The 24,969-nt window shown below is 43.5% G+C and overlaps 1 protein-coding gene across 1 annotated transcript; it reads left to right on the top strand.

Moving 5' to 3' along the window:
* The first annotated feature begins 485 nt into the window (after nt 1-485).
* ANP32B (acidic nuclear phosphoprotein 32 family member B) lies at nt 486-24,716 on the top strand. Its single transcript, XM_064291691.1, has 7 exons — nt 486-702; nt 9,083-9,232; nt 12,529-12,651; nt 17,970-18,159; nt 20,827-20,948; nt 22,753-22,822; nt 24,267-24,716. Exons 1-7 carry the CDS (start codon nt 655-657, stop codon nt 24,332-24,334), a joined length of 771 nt encoding a protein of 256 aa, XP_064147761.1. The 5' UTR covers nt 486-654; the 3' UTR covers nt 24,335-24,716.
* The last annotated feature ends 253 nt before the right edge of the window (nt 24,717-24,969 follow it).

Here is a 24,969-nt window from a genome sequence, read left to right as displayed (position 1 = left end):
AGCGGGCGTCGGGCTGGCTTGGGCGAGCCTCCGCGGACCATAAGGCCTCCACAGCCCCCGCCAGCACACGTCCAGGCGCTGGTCGGAGACCCGCCTCCCCAGCGCTGCGAGGTGCGGCCCGGGGGTCTCAGTCCCGCTGCGGGTGGGGAAGCCCCGAAGGCAGGTCTTACATCAGCCGCCCCACGTGCAAGCCGAGGGAGGGAGGGAGGGAGGAAATCGCTCCAGTCCCCCGGGCTGCGCCTTTTTCCCCAACCTCCGCCCCTCCCGCCGCGCGTCTCCCCGCCCCGTCCTTGGTGCAGCCGCGGCAGCCGAGCCGAGCGGCGCCACGCGGGGCCGAGAGGAGCCGAGCATCCGCCTGCGCCGCGTCGCCGGTTTAAGCGCAGTGCGGGGCCGCGGCCGGGGGCGGCGGTAGTGAGGCCAGCGCTGCGCTCCTGCCCCCTTTTCCCTCCATGGTTTCTCTCCGCTCCCGTGAGTAACTTGGCTCCGGGGGCTCCGCTCGCCCGCCCGCACGCCGCACGCCGCCCAGGACCGCGTCGCCGGCCTCTGCCGCCAGCAGACCCCTTCCGACGGCCTTCGTCGCGCAGGCCTGGACGCCTCTCCCCCCTCCGCCCCCGCCGCGGAAAGTTAAGTTTGAAGAGGGGGGCAGAGGGAAACATGGAGAGAAGGATCCACCTGGAGCTGAGGAACCGAACCCCTGCGGCTGTAAGCAGAGCCCCTTCGGGCGCCCTCTCCCCCGATGACTTGCATGTAATGGTGGCCACCTGCGGGGCTGGGGCCGTGGGTTCGCCAGCCCCGGCGCGGGGAAGGGCGCAGCTCGCGGGCTCGGGCGGGGAAGGCGGGCGGGCGGGCGGGCGCGAAGGGGGGAGCCAGCGCGCGGGTATTAACTCTTTGGCGCCCGCGGGCCCCCGCGGCCGCCTGGGGAAGGCTGTGGGGTTGGGGGAAGCAAACTTTGAGCTTCTCGCCCGCCGAGGTCCTTTGCCGGAGGGAGCGTGTGCGTGTGGCCGGCGGCGAGGGAGGGAGGCGGGGGTTGTGTAACGCTGGGAGCCATGTTTGCAGGCTCCCGGGATGCGCGACCGGGCCCGCCGAGGAGCCGCGCGGCCGGGCCGGGCCCTCTGCGGACCAGGCCGGCCTCCGCGCGCCCCGGGCGGCATGGGAAGGGGCGCGAACAGGGCGGGGGCTCCGCCGGCCGGGGCTCGCGGTTGGCGCGGGCCGGGCCAAGGGCAGGGGTAGCGGGATGAGGAGGGGGCTTTTTCCCTTCGAGGGAGGCGAGAAGCCCCCGCGGGCACCCGGGGGCATGGGCGGGCGCGGCCTGGCGCGAGGGTGCGGGGGAGGGGCGGGCCGGGGCGGCGGAGGTGGCGCAACCGCCGCCCCTTCCGGAGCCAAGTTTGAAAAAAGGACGCGATTCCCGCCATTTTTCAAGCCTAAAAATAAAACTTTCTTCCCCTTTTCTCTCTTTCGCTCCCCTTTCGTTCCCCGGACCTCGTCTACTCCCAGCCTCCCCGGGTGGCACCCGCTCGGCCCGGCCAGCCGTTTGGCAGCGGGGCGCGGTGGCTTCGCCCTCCCCCACGCCGCGGCGGAGCCTGGGGGCCCCTGCCCCGGGAGGCTGGCCCCTCGGTGTGGGCGGGCGGCGGTTTCTCGCGCCAGCCGGGGCGCGCCACAAGGAGACACAGCGCCATGTTGGCGGGCGCCCGTCTCCCTCCGCCGGGTGAGCCGGCCTGCGAGCCCGGCCCACCGGCCTTGCCCGCCAGCCTTCGGCGACGTCTGCCGGCCGCCGCTCCAGTCCCGGGCGGCGGTTTCTTCCCTGCCCGCGCCGCCCGGGCTTTGCTTGCGCTGACGGGAGCCGCACGCCGCGGCCGCCGCCGACTCATCGCCTGTGGGGCGAGCTGCCGTTCCCCCTCCCCCTTCTTAAAAGGGCAACGCCAGGCGGCCGCCTCTGCCCCCCGGCCTAGCGCGCCGGTGGTCCGGGCGGGCCTCAGCTAGGCTCGGGGGGCCGAGCTCCTCGGCTCGCACAGGTGCTCGAGTGCGGCCTGGCGTGACTGGCAGCGCGCCATTGGGCCTGTGGGCGCCTGCGGCCGACACTCGGCCAGTGCCCTGGCTGCATGTGCTCGGGGCAGGCCTTTAAGAATCGTCTCTTTCATCTCCACCCGGGCCCTCCCCCTGAATTAGCGCGGCTTCCCGCCGCCGCCCCGAGCGCCCGACAGGCGGGTGCGGGGCCTTGTTTCCAGGCCCCTGCCAGACCGCCTTCTCGGGTGAGTGGCTTTCCCTGGGCGAGGGGAAACCCCCAGAGGTCATCGCATCTCGCCCCAGTCGTTTCATGCAGTCCTGTAGCTGTGGTTAACAAGTTGCTAACTCAGGGCACTCGGTCAACCAGGGTTCACCTGGTGCGCACGAGGTTTTTTTATCCTTGCTACCTAGTTCTGAGGTCACCCCAAAGGAGGTTCGGGGCGGCCCCACTCCTTCCTGGAAGACGTGAGAGTGAGCGCGTCTCGATTGGCTTCCCGGGGTTTAAGTTTGAGCTTTGACCGGCGTTGGCACCTTCTGTCCCTCCGTCAGACATTTTGTGTTCACCATGTGCTTGGTATATCGAATGGTTAAGGATCTTCAGATGGTAGAACTTGAGAAGTGTTCTCACCTTGAGGGGTAATTTCAGACCTTTGCATTATTGCCGTGTAGTTGCAAATAGAATGTGAAATAATTAAATTTAGCCGAAATTCACTTAAGTATGCTGGAGCGCGTACACACGTGGTTTTGACCCACCCCCACCCCCGCTCTGGATTTAAACCGCCCTTTTTTCAGAGTGCTTTTAAATCTGGAATTTAGATTTTTTTAGTTTTGTGTTCAAAGTAAATTACTGTTAACATAGTGGAATAGTGTTGCTCTCTGGAAAGTACAGCTGGCCTGGTGTTCCAGTAGCTGGTATTTTTTAATACATAAAATATGTAACTAAAATATTACTTGAAAAAATATATGTGTGTGTAGGTGTTAATTTTTCAGTTAATGTACTGAGGCCTTACCCCTTTCCCAGAGAGGCCAAACCTCCGTGGCTATTTAAATTAATTAAAATTTAAAATTCTGTTTGTTAGACACACTAGGCACATTTCAAGTGTGTCAAAGCTACATGTAGCTAGTGGCTTCTGTATTGGACAGCACTGGCCTAGAGACTATGCTAGTTTATTAAATAAATATTTGAGTACAAACAGTATGCCAGGTCCTGGGAAAGCAGTGTGAGCATACAGCAGCCCCTCCTCTCCTGAAGCTTGAGAACCCCATGGGGTTGCTTGTGCTGCTCTGGTGCCTATTGCACAAAGGCAAGTAGGAGTGGCCTTGGAAAGTGTCATGGAGCCTAGCTAAGATTGTAGGGATTGAGGAAGGCTCTCTTAGGGGCTCTTGACAGGGAGACTGAGACCAATGGGAGTTAAGTGCTCAGTTGGAAAGAGGTAAGACTTGACCTAAAACTAAAGACTCTGTAGAAAAAATGCTGTAGGTTTTGAGGGAAAATTTAAAAGATAAGTTAAAAAGTATTTTGTACAAAGACATCACCCTTGAAGTAAATGAACAGCTCCAAGATGACTCCTTTAAAATCAAACTCAGCTAGTCACATGGGTCCTTATGTATATTGTGTGCGTGTGGGGGAGTGGTCTTCACAACCTGATGTTAAATTGTCATCTAGGTAAAGAATTTTCTTAACTTTCTGGTTATCAAGACCCCTTTCCATTTTTAAAGCCTATTGAGGACCCTAAAGAACTTTTCTTTTTGTGAGTAGTATGTATTGGTATTTACCGTATTTTAAATTAATTTTTGAAACACAAGAATGTACATGCACATTTTGTTAAGCCCTTGGAGTGATGACATCATGTAGCCTCTGGAAAGCTCCACTGTACATGTAAGTGAATGAGAGTGAAAAAGACAAAAATAATGATGTAACACTGAAAATAATTTTGACCTCATGGACTCCCATAAAGGGAATATCTGTTCCTGCAGGTACATGCTGAGAACCTCTAACCTTAGTAGATTCACTCCCATTGAAATTGTTAAAGTGTAGGTTTTCTGAATACTTAGACAACTGGCCTAAGTCAGGTTCGGTGGTAGAGAGCAGACTTGGCCTCTGGGATCCCACAGACTCTTGTCATTTGGGGAAATAGGAAGAACATTTTTTCCATTGAATATACTCTTATAATATGGGCAGGATGCCCTTAAATACATAACTGTGTCCCAAGGTTAACCTTAATGGTTTTAATGTTAGGTGAGATCAAAAGTGAGCGGTTGAAGACGACCCAGGTAACACTTGGGTTCTCTGGCCAGAGTATCTCTTATAAACATGAGGGTCAAGTTAATAGTTTCAGTTCACCTATCACTATACCCCTATTCCTTATAAGGAGTTTTTGAGTGTGGCGCAGGCAGTTACTAAGAGCTAGGCTCAAGTCCACCCTGAGGCGCCTCGGAAGAAAGGCTTGGGAACCTGCTTCCGAAAGATCAACTGTTGAAACGGTATGGAGAATACAGTTCTACTCTGACACACACGGGGTTGCCACGAGTTGGAATCAACTTGACGGCAACGGGTGTATTATAAACATACCAAAAAACAAACCAAACCCAGTGCCTTCAAGTTGATTCCGACTCACAGCGACCCTATAGGACAGGGTAGAACTGCCCCATAGAGTTTCCAAGGAGCGCTTGGCAGATTCGAACTGCTGACCCTTTGGTTAGCAGCCGTAGTGCTTAACCACTGTGCCACCAGGGTTTCCCACTTATAAACATAGATAAGGTTTATTTTCCCTACCAAATCCCAAAAAAAAAAAACAGTGCCGTCAAGCCGATTCGTTGCAACCCTGTAGGACAGTGTAGAACTGTAGGCTTCCAAGGCTGCCACATCTTTCCTCCAGAGCAGCTGGTGGGTTCAAACGGCTGACCTCTTGGTTACCAGCTGAGTCCTTAACCACTCTGCTACCAGAGCTCTGTATTTTCCCTATGAGGGGCTCTTTTCTGAAAAAGAAATATGTAATTCCGTGTTTTTCCAGATCTAAAGCAGCTCTATGAGAGATATGTTCTTATAATAAAGAAAATGGCCGAAGATGGCATTTTTTAAGTCATTAGTACAGTTTCAAAGCATTGTATAGGCGAGGATAGGAATTGCTTCATACTAAATGTTTGTATTGTCAGTTACTTCACTAAGATCAGATAATAGTGCTACAACATATTATGTACATCATAGAAATTGGTATTGTCAGTGGGGTGTGAGAAGAGACTGATTTGCAATAGTAAGATATAAAGTGAATTTAGTTATAGTTCCAGTTTGGAAAAGAATACTTTTTTTTTTTTTAATGTGAGGTTCTCGTCCTTCCATTGTACCAAACATACCCCTGTCTTTGTTATGAGCACCTCATTCAGTCATTCCTCTGGAGAGAGCTAGGCTTGATACTGACTTTTGAGTTTTGTTTTGTTTTTTCTTTAGAAAGCCAAGCAGTTCTTTCCTGTGGTTCACAGTCTGTGCCTCTGTGGAACACTGGTGTGTGCTGTATGCTGGACTGAGACATTTCATATTAGAAATCGAGTTTTTCCTTAATCTTTGCTTACTGAAGAAAATTTAGATTTTTTTCAACTTTTGATGTTTGTTGTCTCTGCTGTGGTGTAATTTTGAGCTCAATTGTGTATTATAATTGGTTATATAGAAGCAATTTATTATTTTTTTTCTGTAAGTAATAGCATCTTCACTGAAAAAAAAAAACTAGTAGATGTGGGTAAGCAAAAAGAAGAAAGTGAAAATCACACTCTTACCATTTTCTACCATCCAGACATTCTGGTGTATAGTCTTATCAGAAGGTTTCATTCTAATGAAAAGAATTGATAAAGTTATTTCTAAGTCTTTCATACTCCCTGCCCCTGTGGCGAAAACAACTGTTAAAATTGAGGAAGATCACCCAATGAGTTTGGTACGATCAGTCTTTTTTCAGAGTAGCCTTGGAGTTGGGAGAGGATGAGAGGAAAGCAATCACTTCCATGTTTTCTGTGGCTTCTAGCTCAAATGCCCAAAGTTGTCTCCTTGACCTAGAATTTTCTGAGTGACCATTCCTTAAAGAGGGCCTTATAGGTTTTTAGGAATTGGTTATTTGAAACTTGAAATGTGTTTTCCCATAGAAACAATGTTATGAATTGGCAACAATATAGTTCAAGTTTTTCAGTGAGAAAGTAGAAAGCAATAACATTCCTTGGAGACTATAGAAAACAAAAACTAGAGTTTAATAGAAAGTAGTGTGAATTTTCGTTTTTTCTTTTTGTTTACCTTAAATTCATGTTGGAGAAAAAGCACGTTCAATTTGGTGAATGAAGCAGGATGAGTAAACTTGGCCCCCAAATTAAACCATCTGTTCTAGAGTAGAAGTCCAGCTAATTGTGTATGGATCAGATAGCTTCCTAAGTTGTAGACACAAATACAAAAGTGCATGCCCAATCTTCCTTCCTTAGATACCAGCAGCTCTAGGAGAATTTTGGGCACAGGAAGAAACTAGGGACTTTTCTCCTTGATTAGGTTGGAAGTAGATGGGGAGATTGTGGAATTATATGGACCTGGCCTTACCTATTGCTCCAAACTCTGTGTTCCAGAGGGAGATGGCAGTCTGAATCTATTCATGCTCAGAAGGGGGGTGGGGCGCAGGAGGGAAGAGGTGCTCAGTTTCCTCATATACTCCTTCTCTGTTGCTGAAACAATGCCTGAGAGCAGAACACGTTTTCACCAAGGTCCTGTTCAGGACTCTGGAAAGGCTGGAAGGCTACTGACAGCAGGCTCTCCAGACCTGCCATCCTTGGCCAGAGCCCTAAATGAGACCCTCTCATGGTCTCTGCTTTATGCATAATTCCCACTCAGCTCTCTCTGTGTTTATTCCGGGTACTCATCCTCACACTGTGCCCTCAAGCTCTGTTCCAGGGGTGACATCTCTTTACATCCTCGGCCTTGCTGGAAAAGTCATGGTGCCTTCTCAGCCTAGCCATAGAACTCCTGCCCTACTTATTACAGTATATTTTGTTGCCTCCTACTCATGCAGAAAACTAAAACTATCTCTGATCTTTTGCTCTGCCACTTACAAACTCATTTACATCTGTACCTATCATAGCCTTCTTACCTTCTCCACAGGAGGAGCTATCCCACTGCCAACAAGAATAGAATATTTCATTTTTAATAGGCATTTTTTATTTCTTATGTCTTCTTTGTAGGATCCTCAGGGTTCCATCCTTGGTTCTCTTCTTGGGAAATTCATGCTTCCACAACTACCTCTGACTAAAAGACGCCCAGATACATAATAACTGTAACCCAGACCTTCCCTAAGCTCTGGCCCACATGTCCAGCTGCCTGTGGATTCTTCTACCTGGACGTCCCGTGGGAACCTTAAACTTGGTGTCCCTCGTATATTCACTGCATTCCCCCTCAAAGCTGCCTTTTCTTAGTCCTATCTAGGTAAATGGTTCCCAGGTTCTCCAAACCAGAACTTCAGCCTCTCCCCATCCTCTTCCATACCCAACAACTAAACCTGCACATTTGAACCAACGTAACCCTTTTTTTTGTTTTTGTTTTTCTCCCAGTTTCTTCTTGATTCCAGTTGCTACTGCTTGGTTCAGCAAACATGTTATAATCCACGTTTGAATGCTGTATGGTAGTTTTGGTAGTTTTTAATGATCTATCGCACTGGCTAAAGTGGAATTTTACCAGTTGAGAGAAATGTCTAAGAGGTGATTACTTAGTGAGCTGGGAGGCAGAAATGCCCTAAGAGGCAATATGGCCCTCTTAATTCCCCCTCACATAGTTTTTGGCATGTTGGTGTCATTTAGTATACCATATTTCCAAATTCCCTGTTAAATAGTTCCAGTAAATCCCCCAGGCCAAATAGGTGGGTGATCCCAGTAAGATTGGATTTTATGTGGAGATTGAAAGCATTGTTACTAGGGCCTTCTTTTCAGAACTCTCAGCACCTCCCTTCCAGATGCATGCTTGATTAATGCATGTAGATTTCACTGCTAGACTGCCTTTGTGGGACAGTTAAAACTTTAATTTGCATCACTGTAAGTAGGTCAAGGGAACCCTGTTGGCGTAGTGGTTAAGTGCTATGCCTGCTGACCAAAAGGTCGGCAGTTTGAATCCACCTGGCACTCCTTGGAAACTCCATGGGGCAGTTCTGCTTTGTCCTGTAGGGTCGCTATGAGTCGGAATCAACTTGAGGGCAATGGTTTTGGTTTTTGTTTTATAAGTAGGTCAAAGCATGTTAAAAAGTTTTAAGTCAGTCACAGAGCAAGAACTGCAGTAAGGGATTTCCATGGTAGATATGCACATAGTCTGCACAGTAAACTATTACAATGATCGGTGTTCAAAATCCACAGAATTCTTTTGACTCTTAGAAAAAAGATTCATATATGTACCTTGGATTGATTTGAATTTGAATTCTAACTTTCAAGACCCCCAGAGAAGATTTTATGGCCTGAGAAAAGGAAACTAATGCCCAGCAATCCTCTTCCCTGGGAACATCTTTCTAATATGTAACCCAAATTGATCTTGGTTTGGAATTAAAACCTCTTGCATCTTGCTTCCTTCCCAGTGTCAAGATAAACTTGGTAAAGATTAAAATCAGAGATGGGAAGTATGTTAGTGCAGAAACTTAGCCCAAATCTAGTCATCTTGATGGAAAAGTAAAGCTTTCTTCTTTTCCTATGGTCATCTCCTGGGCCTTAGGTGGATTAAAGGGGTATTTTCACTCTGCAAACTTATTTAGGTAAAGCCTGCCCTTGGGGAACAGACTTCGAAAAAGAAATCAAGGGGGATATGCTTTCTTCATTTATATCTGATAAGAATTCCTGTTTCTGTCTCCGAAAAGTAGTATGTCTTTATTTATGCCTAGTGACAGATAGACATATAGTAATGTTGCTTCTGAAGGCTTAGTTGTTGTTGTTTTCCATCTATTTATAACTGATTTGGGTCTAAGTAGAAGCTTAGAGTGTTTTGCTCTAGGTATTTATGGAGGGAGTTTTTGTTTTGTTGTTTGTTTCGTTCTTTTTTTTGAAAGCTTGTTCTTCTTATTTTTTTATTTTTCATTCATAGGTTCGAGAACTTGTCCTGGACAACTGCAAATCAAATGATGGAAAAATTGAGGGTTTAACAGCCGAATTTGTGAACTTAGAGTTCCTCAGTTTAATAAATGTAGGCTTGATTTCAGTTTCAAATCTCCCCAAACTACCGAAATTGAAAAAGGTAAGTGCTTTTTGTTTAATAGTAAAACAAAATATCCTAAGAAGGGAAAATGTATGATTCTACCTGTAAGGAAGCACTTAGTGTAGCAGGATGCACATGGCCTTTGGAACTGGGCAGATCTGGGGTTGAATTCCAGCTCTGTCATTTCCTTGATGGGTGATCTTCTGCAGGTTATTTAATCTCTCTAAGGCTCAGTTTCCTCACCTATAAATACTGGTGATACCACTTTACCATGCAGAATTGCTGTGATGTTTGGAAATAATGCATGTTGGTTGCTCAACAAAGAGTTATGAAGAATAAATTACTTAGGATAATTTATTATTTGTTAATTGTTACAAATGTATTGTTATAATGTTAACTAGGTTTTATTCTTAGTATGCCTTGGTTCAGGAACCATAGATGCTTCCCACTCTTCATGTTTTATGTCTGTTCATTAAGGGTGAGTTTAAGTAAAGATGCTTCAGATTCGTAGTCTAAAATAATTTAAACCCAACAATAAATCGGGATTTTATTTTGCTGAGTTGTTATAAAAAAAAAAATAATAATTCAAACCTGTCATGTAATTCTCGTGGAGTTTGAAATGTGCTATAGCTGACTGGAAGAATTCAGTGTATTTCCATATTCTAATTGATGACCTGTCATTACTGCTTTACTGGTCTACCCTCTTCTGAACATCCCTACACCTCCAAAAGAATAAAACACTTAAGAAAAATATTTTTCTTGTCTTTGTACATTTGTCTGTCACAGAGCCCCATAATACCAGAGCTAGAACTTACTGATTGATCTAGTCCAGCCCGTTGTTTTATGGACGCAGCAACAGACCCAGAAAGGCTTTTGCTTCTCCTAATCCAGCACCTTTTCCATTACATAGGAAAAGGTGTCTGATTACGTAAGGTTTTCAGAATTCTCCACTGTTTTCGATGTTTACTGTATTAGGGAACCTGAATAAACAAAGGCACATATAGAAAGAAATTTATTTCTATAATCAAATTTAGGCAAAGGACAAGGTACGCTATTTCTATAGCTTGCTTCAGTTCTGAGAGAGACTTGTTTTTTTGTTAAGTACATGAATTAAAAACTAAAATGCCCTTATTTGCCTTGTTTTTTTAGGCAATAAATGTTCAGGCAGTTCTCATGAGTTTCAGGTGATCCTGCAAATTTTCTCCTTTCTAAGTATCCACTTTAGAAGTTCAAATATATTCTTTTTTATATTTGCATGGGTTGTCAGTGACATTGGAAGCTCTGATTAGCTCACATAGATTTAAGGCAACAACTTTTCAGCATCTGTGCAAACTTGGTGATAGAAGTCCCTAGTTAAAGTATGCCTGTGTTTTTTGTTCTGTTTTCCTAGCATCCTGATATATTTTCCTAAATCACTGTGGTCTCTCTACTGTCAGACTTATTTAGAAAGTTAGCTCCAGTGACTTGTATACGTGGGCTTTATCAATTCCGTCTGATATTTTTAAACTTTAATCTCTTACCTTACGAGTCTAATGAGGTGGGACTGAAGAGATCTGTAAATCACACTTAAAGGCAGATGGAATGTTCTCACAGCTAATAGGGACTTAATTTTCTTCTTAACCTAGAGCACAGACTATTTTTAACTAGAAATGGGCTCTGGAAAAAAATGTGTATAAATGTCACTGGTTTCCTAAGTTTTCACATTACATTTCAAAATAAATATGCTAGAAAATCATTTAGTGGATTGCCTTGCTATTGCTTTCTCCCTAAGATATTCCTGTCAAAAGAATGTGGATAGAACGTGTAATATTCTAATCAACCAGGAGAAGTGGTCTCTGATTTGTAAGAACAAGGCTCTTACTCTAACCATCTCTCTGGTACTCTTAAAAACCGTGTGCATTTGTGGATGGTTTTTATTTTGATTTATCAAAATTTCTGTTACATCTAACATTTAAGTCTTTGTTGATTATAGACTTGTATTTTTAAATGTAGAACATGACTAGATATTTAATGGGAATGTCCCATTGGAAGGAAAAGTTTTACATTTTTCCCTCTGAGGTATTTAATGTTAACACTTGAGCAGTTAACTCAAACTTTTCAAAATTCTTTTGTTCAATATATACTTAAATTTTTTAAAGTCCCTCTATTCTGTATCATGTAGTGCATTTCATTGCACACCAAAGACTTCATCATGTGTGTTTTCATGCTGTTATAGGTCCATAGTGCAGTGGGGGAAGGCATGGATTGTTCTGAAGGCAGCCTCCCTGGCTTCCAGTCATAGGTCCACCACTGTAACAGCTGTAGGTAGCCTCTTTGTAGTTTATTTTCCTCATCTGTAAATGGAGGTAGTAATTCTGCTTACTGCTTAGCTTGTTGTGTAATCGGATGAATTAATCTATTTCTAGTACTTCCAGCAGTGCCTGGCAGCACTTGAGTACTGTGTTAGGGTTAGATACAGTTACTATTGTTGTTGGCACTTAAAATACAGAATTGAAACCAGCTGTGTGGCCCAAGTTTTCTCATCCGCAAAATGAAGGGCTTGAATTAGATGCTCTCCACAGTGCTTTCTGGGCTTCAATTTCTTTTAAAAATTCTAATATTCATTGCTGAAGGGTTCTAATATTCATTGCTGAAGGCTCATTCGTTCATTGGCATACCAGTTGCCTCTGCTACTGGATCTGCAGCTAAGAAATTAGAGTAGGTTCTTACAAAGACTAGTGCCAGGTTTACACAAGAAGTGGCCTCCAGGGAGCTGGTTTCATCAACCCTTGAGGCTGTTGCCCCACTCCTCCTGTGGTCACAGAGCTTCTTTAAGGGCTCATTTTTGGGGTCTTCCCCACTTCCATAGACTTCAGAGCAACGTTTCCCGGTGCTTTCCAGATGTAGAACCCCACAATGTGTCACAGTGCAAAACAGGTTAGGGGCATTGCAAGCTTTACTTGGCACACAGAATAAGCTGCTCAGAAGGCATGGACCATTTACCCTTTCTGGCAGGTATGGAGTATTACAACTTCTGAAAGAATTCTCATCTGCTTTGCCTCACTTTTAGGTTAGAAAATGTATTCACTGATGTTAGAGGGCAGTTCCAGAACAAACGTATTATTAGCAGCTGGTTATGAAAACATAGCTCTTCTCACCTTGTTCCTGTTCCCTCTTCCTCTCCCTCAGGGCTGCTGGGATTTGTAAACTTACTTGGATTTAGTCAATCAAAATGAGCACATGCCCTAATAGAAATAGGAATCATCTGATCATGTCGATCACTACCTGAGAACGGCATTTGCTATTTGTAACACCTTAATGATGTGTGTGTGTGTTGTGTGCATTTTCTCTTGCAGCTTGAGCTCAGTGACAATAGAATCTGTGGAGGCCTGGACATGTTAGCAGAAAAACTTCCAAATCTCACACATCTAAACTTAAGTGGAAATAAACTGAAAGATATCAGCACCTTGGAACCTTTGGTAAGTAATTAAAAATTTGGAAACCAGGACTTATTGGTCATTTTCATTTTCATATTTCTTTATAGTAGGGGAAATGGTTGGGAATAATAAGGGAGAAATATTATTTTTAAAAAATTTATTTGTATATGTACACACACACAGAGTCTGGTTTTAAAGACCAGGGCCTCTCTAGTTGAGTATATTTCTATAACTTTGCTCTCCCTGCCTAATGTTGTGGTGGCTTCCTTGAGTGGGGTTTTTTTTTTTTTTTTTTTCCTTGACTTTTCCAGTTCATACTTTGACTATTGCCTTAAGCATTTTTCTTAAATTTTCCCCAGACTGACCGAACTATTCTATACTTTTACTGTAAAAACCTTACATTGGGTATATATCTGAATTGTAGATCGAACGATTCAAGGACAGTGAGTTTTAGAACTTCTAATTCATAACCTTGTGCTCTACCTGGTCACTCTTTCCTAAAGTTTTGCATGGAAACCCCCAGGATCCTCCTCAGTCTTATAGATTCGGATAAACTATGGACTAAACTAAATTTTAAGTCTCATTTGGATTGTGGACTTACTGTGTGACCTTGGGCAAGTTGGCTTCTTTTCGCTGGGCCTCAGTTTCCTCATTTATGAAGGAGGAAGGATGCTCCATGCCTTCCTTATTTAGTGTAGGGTTTGGAGAATGAAATAAGGTGGTACACTTACTGTGGTTTGTAAGTTGGGAAGCTGTGCTAATGTGGGTCCAGCCCATGTAGAAGTTGAGTGGCCAGAAGAGAGCTTCCAGAGGCAGAACTGATGACCAAGGTTAATGCAGAATCTGGAGCAGTCTACAGGCTGTGCTGTTTGGCTGCCACCTGGAAATCTTAAGAATTCAAGATTGTTAGACGACTGATTTCCCTAAATAATGGCATTTTATAATTTGGCATTTTAATAAGGCTGATGGGAATTAAGCTTGTATGGCTTTTCTGTGCATTCTGTCTTTAGTGATTACATAAAATCAGTATTTTGGTTTGACTTAACTTGCAAACATTAATTAGGAGAGGATTATGCAGAAGATAAGAGCTGTCTTTCAGAATCCAGAAGAGCAGAACCCAAAAGGATAAAAAGGCGTCCTCCTTTGCTGTTTCTGTCTTTGCTGATGTCACAATATATTAAAATGTTTGGATCTCGGATCACTTTCACAGAAGGCTCTGTTGATACTTCAGGGGATGATAAAAGCTAAATGGTAGCTTCTAATAAAGAGGATTTTCTGGCAGAATTGTGGGGTCTTTTCCCTTCTAATCAATAATTGAGACTCTGCTCCTATGTAAATTTAATCGACTTTTACAGAGTTCCTTTATTTTCATGTTTTATTAAGTGGACTGTGTTTAGGTGCTCATATTTTTCAAAAATGTTGGGAGCCTATTTGTTCTTGTCCTCATTCCACAGTTTGCCTTTTTTTTTTTTTTTTTCGGTTATAGGTACATCCCAATACTCGGACTCCCTTGCTTTACTAATTACATTCTTTTCCTCTAAACCAACCCCCATTTCCAGTGTTTAAACAGACATTTGAGTTTTACTCTTCAAGGACACTAAAACTGGCCCATTGTATTCACATATAACTCGAAGAGATGAGAATCTCTCCTCACATTAGAGGTGAGGAAACTGAGCTTAGAGAGCTTAAATAATTACTCAAGGATCACAGGATAAATGGCAGCGTAGGAATTCAAATCCAAGTTCATGGTTCTTTCTACTGTCTTTGGGATCTGTTCTCTTTCTGTCAATTTACTTAATGCCCACATTGCCCTAAGCTGGTGATTCCAACAGGAGCACTGAGTTGAGTGTTGACCACTGTCCCAGCCTGTTAGGCTATGCTAGCTCTTTATTAATTATTGGCTAATGATAAGCCTGTCAGTTGTGGGTCACTGTGAGCATAGGGTTTTTCTAGAACAGGATTAGGCAGTATTTTCCGTCCTGGGTGACTGACTGTTGCTTGATTCTCATGGCAGCCTGAGACCTCTGTGATACTCCATTCAGAAGCCTTTGTCAGTGTCCTGGGACACAGAGGCAGAGCAGAAACAAATATTGTGTGGGAGTTGTTGGCTTGGGTGCTCCTGACCTAGCCAGTCATATGTGGGACCCTTTGGTGGCTGTGAAAGTCCCAGGCCCACGACACAGTGAAGAATAAGAAATAATCATCCTTGCATTTAACACTTGGAAGATCTGCTACGCATCAGACACTGTATGTTATCAGTAACTCCCAAAACGTTTCTACAAAGTGGATAGGAATAGCACGGTCCTCGTTTTGCAGATGCGGAAGCTGAGGCTTAGGGGAGGCTGATCCCTTGTCCAGAGTCACACACTGAGGTGTAGCCAGTGGCAGAGCCACAGTGCTGCACACCCAGGGCTGTCTGGAAAAAGCCTGTGCTCTCACCATTCTGTTGTACTTGCTGTTCCAGTTCCTGGGAGTGCTAGATTGGTCTCCTGAAGTTCTAACTTAGAATAAAATAAGACTGTAGGAGAAGGTGAAGGGGGGAAATGTTGGGTCCATTATGGCTTCTGAAAGTATTCTTAAGTGGGAGAAAACACCATCCTCATCCTCATTAACCGCCTACATTTTGAACACCGTCTACTTTGAGCCCAGTTCTTAAAGTCAATGCAATGATTGTGAATGCCTCTGCTTGCTACAGGGACATTAATCGAGAGACAAAGAAGCCACCAATTCAAACTTCCTTGGACACCTTTTTTAAGAGACCTGGGCCATCCAAACCATCCCCCAAAGCCCTTCTAAATTCTAAGAAGGCAAGCAAAATTATTGTTAATAAAATGTTTAATGTTTATTATGGCTAGCCTGTTAGTTTCAGGTCAAATTTCTGGTATGAAAGAGTTGTAATTTTTAAAAACAGTAATTACAGATTATAGTGGGATCCTCTGAATAATCTGTGTGTAGTGCATTTTGTGCCTGTTGGGCCTCTAAGCACAATTTTATTACTTTAAACAATTTTAGAGTATATTAGAGTTATTTGGGTTTTTTGTTTTTGTTTATTTCGTTTTGTTTTCTAGCATACTGTTTGGTATGTCCCAATTGTTTGACAATGGGTCGTTTGGCAGGAAGTAGCCAAAATCTCATAGATACATAGAGTTTCAGAAACAAGAGAACCTTGGATGCCCTGTCTACTGGAATAGTCGGTAAAACTGGAGAAAGTGCCTTTGGCGCTATTAGATGTTAGACATATATCAGAGGCTGTGTGCATTTTTGTGCATCCATTCCCAGGGAATAATTTTGACTAGGAAATGGTTCATTCCTCCTTTAAGTGAAGAATTTTTAGACTGAACCTCTTTGGGAAAGGTGCCTAAGTTTACTACTGGTTATACTTTAGCGGTCGGCCTTTATGAGGAGAAAGGAATTCCCAATATGCTAGCCAGTTGTCGGGGGTGGTTTTTCAGCATTTTTACCCTTTGGCAAGAAGTCATACCTGGCCTTATTCTGGAGCACGGGGCCTGCCCAGTAGGGAAGCTACTCTCGCTGTGATTAGAAGGCATGGGGACAGCTTTCTTGAGAACTCGGAACTGACTTAACATAAAGACACTGTCTGATCCACAAACTCTTGGATCATTGTACATTTGTGTTTTGAGGGGTACAGCATTTGCCTGTTGCTGTATCCCTGCATTATGTTCCCTGCCTGGCTCTGAGGGCTGCTCACGGAGAATAAACAAGTGTGGGAACCTCTCCTTGATGAGGAAGATGAAGATTCTTTAAGAGCAAGGGTCAGCAACCCTTTTCTGTAAAGGGCCAGAGAGTAGATACTTGAGGCTTTGCGGGTCATACAGCCCCTGTCACAGCTGCTCCACTTTGCTATTGTATCACAAAGGGAGCCATAGCTAATAAGTAAACAAACGGGCACCACTGTGTTCCAATAAAATTTATTTTACAAAAACAGGTGGCAGGCCAGAATTGGCCAGCAGACATGGTTTGCCAACCCCTAGTGTAGAGCACAGATTTTCAAATCAGGTCATAACTCCCCAGAATTATACAGGTACTTAAGTCTTGAAGGCAAGGTTTCATTTTGTCTGAATTTCTTCCCATGTCCTTATAAATTTTCAAATAGGTTTAGCAAAATCAGTTATTTTACATAGCTAATCTTTCCCCATAAAGCATCAAAATCTTTAGGTATCAAAAAAATTTACTTTTACATTCTTAAAAATTACCAAGCCTTTTCTTTTCAGAACTGTCGTTACAAGTTAATGTGTATGTGTGCCCTTTGGGCTTACTGCCCTATATTAAAAGGCACAGACTGTATAATACTTCGCATTTTATGTTTGCTTTTTATAGGTTTGCTCCCTCTACTCCTACCTATGAGGGTCTGCTGTCACTTTCTGGTGCCATCTCCTTACTTGCCTGTTGTAATAGTACCTCCACCCTTCGAATCTCCTAACTCGCCCTTAATCAAAATTCTTAATAGACCTAGGATTGAAATACTAGTACACTGAAATACTAACAAATGAGGATCTAGGTAAAATACATAGACATTTTGCTAGCCACTTTGGCTACTCAGAAAAATTTTCTTGGGCCATATTTTTAGATCTTAACTGTTTTAGATAGATGAAACTGGTTCTGACCAACTGAGGTATTGCAACAAAATTTCAAGGTATGGTAAAATAAGAGGAATTTTACAGAAAAGCCTGGTAAAGTATCAATCTTTGGTATTTTCCCCCAGGAAGAAAAGAACGTAATGTTTCTGTTTCTGAAGTTTAAGCTCCAGCTCCATTGAGTCCCTCTTCCTTTTCTTCAGCCTAGGTTGACTCCTGTCTGCCTGGAAAATATGCGCACCCCCACACAGTATGCGTTATGTTATATTCTGTCCTCTAGCGTTCCCGTCTTATATCTCCAGGTAGAATTGTAAGCATCTTGAGGTTGAGGACTGTGTAACAAACCTGGATTTTTCCACGTACTACTGCCCCAGAAGATGGAAGACCATGCTTGATACCCAGGAAGTTCTCATTGGCCATTGATTATTCAAATATTAAAACTTAGTTTTGAACCAAACATTAAGCTAGCAGTTTGATTTGTCTCATAGTCTAAAAAGATGTGGTTTTGATAAAAATTAATTTATCTTTAGACTACTGAAAAAAGGATATAGTACTCTGGGAGGATAGCTGTAAGAAGGGAGGGACTGGTTAAAATCTAGTGCTTAAAAGGGTTGCAGGGACTGGAAATTGTTTTCCTATGTACAAGGCTGAGTGGGTAGCAGCTAATTGAATATGAAGCCTAGAATTTTACCTCTCACAAGATGGGTTTTTCTTGCTTATGACTCTTTGGTTTAGGAGTTGTGTTTTTTTGATCCTTTACTTCAGAAAAAATTGGAATGTCTGAAAAGCCTGGATCTGTTTAACTGTGAGGTTACCAACTTGAATGATTACCGAGAGAGTGTCTTCAAGCTTCTGCCCCAGCTAACCTACCTGGATGGCTATGACCGAGAGGACCGGGAAGCCCCTGACTCAGATGCTGAGGTGGACGGTGTGGACGAAGAAGAGGAGGATGAAGGTGAGTGGGCTTAACATCCAGTGCGCCTGATTTCTGCCTTTTTAAAGGTCCTGATAAAGCCAGTGAATGTTATTGCTGTTGAGAAAAATAACTTAGATTCATGCTGTGTAGGCATTCCATTAAATTTGGAGATAAAACTTACGCTTAATTTTAGTAAGCTCCTGGGACATTGAAGCTTTACAATGATTCAAAATAAAAATGCCTTGTTAATTAAATAGTCTCTTGTATTTGGGACCTAGAGATCAGGGTTTCAGACTGGTTCATTCTGGTTCAACTCTGCAAAGAATTTGCTTTCTCCCTCCCAGATATAGTGAATTAGAATTAACACTTAAACAAGATCCCCCCAGGTGATTCTTATGTATCCGCATAAGGTGTACATAAGAATTTTCAAGAAGTGGGCAAGCTGGTTCGAAGTTCTGCTGGAGATCACAGGTCTCATTTCCTTTTCCTAGCTGTTCCCCCTTCTTAGTCACTGCCTGCTTATCCTTACAAATTCAGCTTTGTTACCACTTCTAGGAACACTCTCCTGGCACCCACAAGCTAGGTTGGGTTCCTGTGTGTAGAGGACTTCTTTTATAGCATTTGTCACCTAATCTGGTATCTTTTCTGCCGTGCTATGATTATCTTCTTCAGTAATTGCTGTCGTAAACAAGGGCGACATATGAGTTGCACAACAACCAAATTTGTGCCTGTGATACTTTGACCCTAGGTGCCCCACTCAAAGATGGCAACTGACTGCGATGCTTTGAATGTGTGTTGCTTTCCACAGTTCTGCCCAAAATCCAGTCTCCCGCATCCGGCTCCTGAAACTCTCAGGAGGAAAGACAGTGGCAGGACTTTGGAAGAGCAACATGATTGGCAGGACTGTGGAGAGCAACACATTCGAAAGCAGTGAGGTGTGCCACCATCTTTGAGCAGGGCACAGCTGTTTGTTTCCTATTTGGGTCATAATAACCACAGACACCAGATTTGGTGGCTATGCAGTGGGTTAGGCAGCCCTTGTTTACGTCGGCAATTACTGAACAATTTTGAACTGGTTCGAGGCCCTGTTTTAAAGTACTATGTGTTAGATTCCACCTTTTATTAATAAGGAAAATAATCTTCTGGTCACAACATGCAATTTTCAATATATGGTCAAGGTGCTTTACATTCCATTTATCTTTGAGGTCTTTAAGATTCTCACATTTAAGAGTCTTTTTATATTTTCTACCAAAAATGTCTCTCCTGCTTAGCTTGTTTTCTTGCATACTGTTTTCTCTGAGTCACTCTTGGGATAAAAGTTTTCTTAACCTCAGAGAGGCTTAGAGGAAGCAGAGTGATTGGTTTTCACATCAGTCAGCATGAAGAGAACTTGTTCTAGAATTCCTGGTGATGCTGAAGTTTGTGATATTGCTGTATTTGAGGTATAATTTTAAGTGATCTCTTTTCTTTAAAAATAAAAAGTACATCTTGGGTGGAATTAATGGTGTAGTACCCTGGAAGCATGTTTACTTCCCCTCCCCCCAAAACAGTGAAACAAGGCAACAAGAGATGGGATATATGGTGGTAAAATGGGCGGAGAGTAGGACATCTCACCTTGTTCCAAATGTTTACATCACTCACTTCCTTTGCCATAGGTTCTCAGTTATTCCTATAAACCATCTGTCCTTTTACATTTACCCTAACGGGTTGAAGGCCATGTGTAAAGACAGTTCTTTGGAGGGTGAAGGGCAGTGCTAGAGAGCAAAGATCAGTCAGGCATTTCCTATGTGCCAGGCACTATGGAAAATAGTGGTGGGGGAAAGAAAAGACATGGTTCCTGTCCTCTTGAGGCACACTGTCTGCTAGGAAGAGAAACGTTAAATAATCACAAATAATTACAAGTGAGCAGAGTGCTGTAGTGGAGACACACTAGATGCTGTGAGATCATATAACCTAGATAAGAGGTTTGGGAAGACTGCCTGAGGAAGTGATATTTAACAGACTCAAAGGTTGAGTCGGAGTTAGCCAAGCAGAGAAGAAAAGGCAGAGCACACAGAAGCTGGAGGCAGGAGAGAGCGCAGCAAGCTCTAGGACCCAGGAAAAGTAAGGTCTGCACAAGATGGAGTAGAGACACAGGTGAGGCGCAGGTGCCTCTCATTCTGCCTGTCCCCCGGGTCACAGAGTTGTAAATGGTTGTCCCCCGGGCTCCTGATTTGGGCAGCTGGCTCTGGTGGTACCATTACTCAAGAGGTGGAGCAGACATTTTTTTCCCCCTAGCTTTTTACTATGGAAAATTTCAGACAAAGATAGAAATAATAGAATGAACTTCCATGCTCCCATCACCCAGCTTAAAAAATATTGGTTCATAGCTGATCTTGTTGTATGCATATATACCCTTACATATTTCCTGTATTATTTTGAAGCAAATCCCAGATACTGTAATATTTCATCAGTAAGTATTGTAGTATGCGTCTTTAAAAGACCAGGATTCCTGGCCTCCTGATTTCATGGAACTTTGTTGGACAAAGTGGCTTAGCTGCAATGGCTTTATGGAAAGAGAATGAGTGCGGTTCATGATCTCCCCTGGCTTTAGCTTAGCCCAGTATTTGCCCTGTGGTCCAGCCCACAGCTCTCTTAACACCTTGGGAGATGTGTCCCATGCAACACCAAGAGTACTTATCGAATTCCTTTTTGGACTGTTTTCAGAAGGAGAAGATGAGGAGGACGAGGAGGATGAGGATGGTGAGGAGGATTTTGATGAAGAAGATGAGGAAGATGAAGACGAGGATGTAGAAGGGGAAGAAGATGAAGACGAAGTCAGTGGGGAGGTCAGTGCAACTCTTTTCTGCCCTGCTTCCTATTTGTAACTAAAACACAAGTGCAGATTTAAGGGCTTAAGAAGAAATATATTTGTGAAAGGATTACTCATGTGAGTCTGCTTTAATTTAGCTTCGTCCCCCCTTTTACTAAATACTAGGTGGGGTGCCTGCTGAGTGTTAACTAGACACAGTGCTTGGCCCTGCAAGTTAAGTTTTTGGCCCTTAAACTTTGGGAGGAAGCAGGAGTTGAGTATTCAGTAGGGCAAAAATACTGGCAATGTTACTTTGATAGTGTGTAAGTGTATTGATACGTTTACTGAGTTTGAACTTGTTCTCCCCATGTTTTGGTTGGTTTAGTAAATGCATGTACACCCATTCTGTGTACAAAGAATTGGGGATGAAAAGGTAAGTTAGAACATGGTCCTCCCCTGAAAGAACAGATAGTCTGATTAATGGGACACCTAGTAATACAATATTCTGGAGAAAGTGAGTGCTCTCGGCGGGTAGGAGAAAGGAGTGACTTACTTTTGACCGTCAAGGAGGTTTGCGAAATGAAGCAGAGAAAATTACGTATCAAAACACATGTTGTTTTGTAGTACAGAAGTAACAAAGCTGAGTGTTCGTATAATCTCATAGTGTATAATGACATTAAGTTCCTGAAAGAAGCTTTGTATAAGAACAGGAATACAGAAAGAAAGCTTTGTCCAAACCCCCTTTGAAACTCAAGATTTTAGGATCATTTTTTGAATTATCTATTACAAGTTTGTAAAAATGGCTTGAGGGCGGTATCTGACCTCTTAACTTCAGGAGCGGGGAGGAGAATCAAGATCATCAGCCCAAGGCTGATTCCTACGAGGCGTCGGTCAGACATGCCTCCTCTTCCTGCCATCTTTACCAGTTCTGACCCTGCCATCTTTACCAGTTCTGACACTAACCATCCCTCCCGCAGCACTCTCTGCTTCTCTGCCCGGTTCAATAATTCATTGCAATGGCCACACAGAACTCACAGGCAGTACTCAAACGATTATGGGGTTTATTAGGGTACAGTTAAAGCTCAGGAACACTCAGGATACAGTGCTTCCACCGGGACGGCCTCCTTTTAGCCGTGCTTGCAGGCACACCTCTCTCTGGCCCTAGGCCTCTGCCCTGCTCAGGCAAGTGTTACAAAGTTCTTTAGCCCTGCCATTAAGTCCCCCGAGGTACCCCAGGCAGTCAGTTTCTCAGTCTACGGGCCAGCAAGCCCACTGTGTGGTCTCCTGCCACTGTTTCTCCCTGTCTCAGTGTTACAGCTCACTCACTCACTCCCTCTCAGTCTGCTGGTTCCAGGAGCTTCTCAGCACAGGGCTTCCGGGTCCAAAGGATACACTCTCAGCTCCTGGCTATTCTGCCTGGTTGTGGGATCTTCTCTTTCCCATCTCCGGGATGGCTTATCTCAAATCCAGTGGAATGGAAAAACTGACCAGTTCCCTTGGCAGGCCACAATTACCCTATCTGTGTAGTCCTGCCCATTCACTTGAGTGGGAGTTAGAAAACGTTGGCAGGAAAGGCCACACAAGCAATCTATCGCATTGTGAGGTTGCGTGCTAATTAAATGTGTCCGGCAAATAGATTACTTACCTCTGAAAAGTGGGTTTTGAAAAACATTTTTTAATTAAGTTCGTTAAGGAAAATAGATCTCAGTCCATCACAGTAGCTAAAAATAATACAGTTCTCCTGAATGCAGATTACATTTATTTGTAAAGTACATTTTTCCTTGTACTTCTCGACTTGGGAGAATTAATCTGATGATGGGATGCTGTTTGCCATTTTTTAGGAAGAAGAATTTGGCCCTGATGGAGAAGTTGATGATGATGAAGAAGATGAGGATGAGGATGAAGATGAAGGTGGGTCTAATAGCATGCACTTGATTTTTCTCAGTTAAAAATTCAGTGAATGTGTCCGTTAATTCATAATTTGAACCCACAGAGAAGAAGATAAAAGGCCCTTGGCCCCAGTGGTCTTCACACTTGCATAGCCCTATCACTGCCTCCATGCTGGCGCAGCCCCTCCTGCTGCTTCCGGGATTAAGAGTGCCTATCTGAGAGTGGTAGGGTTCCTATGAGTCAGAATCAACTCGACGGCAGCGGGTTGTTTTGTTATCTGAGAGTGGTAGGCCCAGGCCTAAGCCCCACACCGTTTTGAAGTATGTTTCCCCAGTACCCAGTGCCGTCGAGTCGATTCCGACTCATAGCGACCCTATTGGACAGAGTAGAACTGCCCCATAGAGTTTCCAAGGAGCGCCTGGTGGATTCGAACTGCCAACCTTTTGGTTAGCAGCTGAAGTACGTTAGACCCCATCATTTAGGTGATAGTGTGGCATAAGATTTCTGTTCGGAATTTGTTCATAAAGAAGGTGTAATAACTGGGTCATAATTTTTACAGGTTATATAAATAGCACCTTTCTGACATTGTCAGTGTTACTCCTTTTCGCATCACAGCCAAGATTAGTGAAACATCTATTTATTTAATACATGTTGAAGATACAGACTTTCACACTTAAATAGGTTTCAGAGTACCAAGTGGTTTGCTGTGCTTTCTATTTGATCCGTACTTTTACTCAGCACTGCCAGGCACAGGATGTAGCAGTGATTAGGGACCTTGTTCCTGCCTTCAAGGAGCTTTTTGGAACATGATTTAACACAGATAAAGTTAATTCCATTGGAGTGGTCATGAATTTTTACTAATTTAAAAAAAAAAAGGACTGTGTAGATGTGTCTCTTTGATACATAGAGTATTCTAAAGAAATTTGCTACAGTTTGAGTCTTGACCATGTACAACACTAAGTGCTTAGTGTATGTTATTTAATCCTCAAAATAACCCTATAAAGTCAGTACTGTTGTCCCATTTTACAAATGAGGAGACAGACTTTCAGAGGCTAAGTGGCTTGCCCAAGGACACTTATAAGTGAGCATGGCTCAAAAACAGGCTAGCTGATTGTGAAGTCCTTACCCTGCATTTTAATAACGGCTCATATCTAATTGTATGGACCAACAAGTTTAATAAAAATGGGGAAGGAGCAATTTAAAATAGAGAAAACTGGATTAACTTTGCTGCGTGAGCTGAAGTGCTGCTATACATTTTGCCCTTGTTTCTGTGGGTATCCTTTGTACCTCTTTTTAATTAACACCTCTTACGCAGTAACCTGTTGATCTGAGGAAGTGTACATCTTTGTTATCTACCAGTCATCGTAAAAAATTCTTTGGAACCTTGTATGTTGTAGCCTCTAGTAACAATAACTGGCAGAATGCCATTTAAACTGTCTCAAAGTGAATTTTTGTTATTGTACAGAGGAAGAAGAAAGTGGGAAAGGTGAAAAGAGGAAGAGAGAAACAGATGATGAAGGAGAAGATGATTAAGACCCCAATTAACCTGCAAAAAAAACTGTTGAGTATTGGTTGGACTGCTCATGGATTTGGTAGCTGTTTAAAAAAAAAAAAAAGGTAGCTGTGATACAAACCCCAGGATACCCACCCACCCAAAGAGCCAAAGAATAGTTCCTGTGACATTCCGCCTTCTTCTATTTAGTCCCTCTTGGAAATCCGCCACCAAGCTTGGGGACTTCACCCCAACAAAATTGTAAGCGTTGTTAGGTTTTTGTGTAAGACTCTTGGCTGTAGCGTGGATAGCTGTGACGGGTGAGTCTGAACCATTCGTGGCTACCAGTTACACTGAGATTGTAACAGCATTTTTACTTTCTGTACAACAAGGAAGCTTTGTAAATAAAATCTTAACATTTTGGGTCTGTTTTTCATGCTTTTCTTTGCTTCCTTTTTTTTTTTAATGAGTTTTTTTTTTTTTTTTTTTTACATTAGGACATTTTATGTGATAACTGCCAAAAAAGTATTTTTAAGAATTTAAGTGAAATAAACACATTACTCTTTGGTAAAGCCTAGTTGTATGCTTACATTTTTAAATTAGACTCTAGTTGTAAGCTTATGGAAGAACACACTGAAGACCTGGTTTCCTTGGCCTTTTTATGTGGGTGCTGGTT

The sequence above is a fragment of the Loxodonta africana genome, chromosome 9 (assembly GCF_030014295.1).
Source record: "Loxodonta africana isolate mLoxAfr1 chromosome 9, mLoxAfr1.hap2, whole genome shotgun sequence".
NCBI lineage: Eukaryota > Metazoa > Chordata > Mammalia > Proboscidea > Elephantidae > Loxodonta > Loxodonta africana.
The sequence above is the reverse complement of the archived record's forward strand: the minus strand, read 5'-3'. Positions and strand labels throughout refer to the sequence as shown.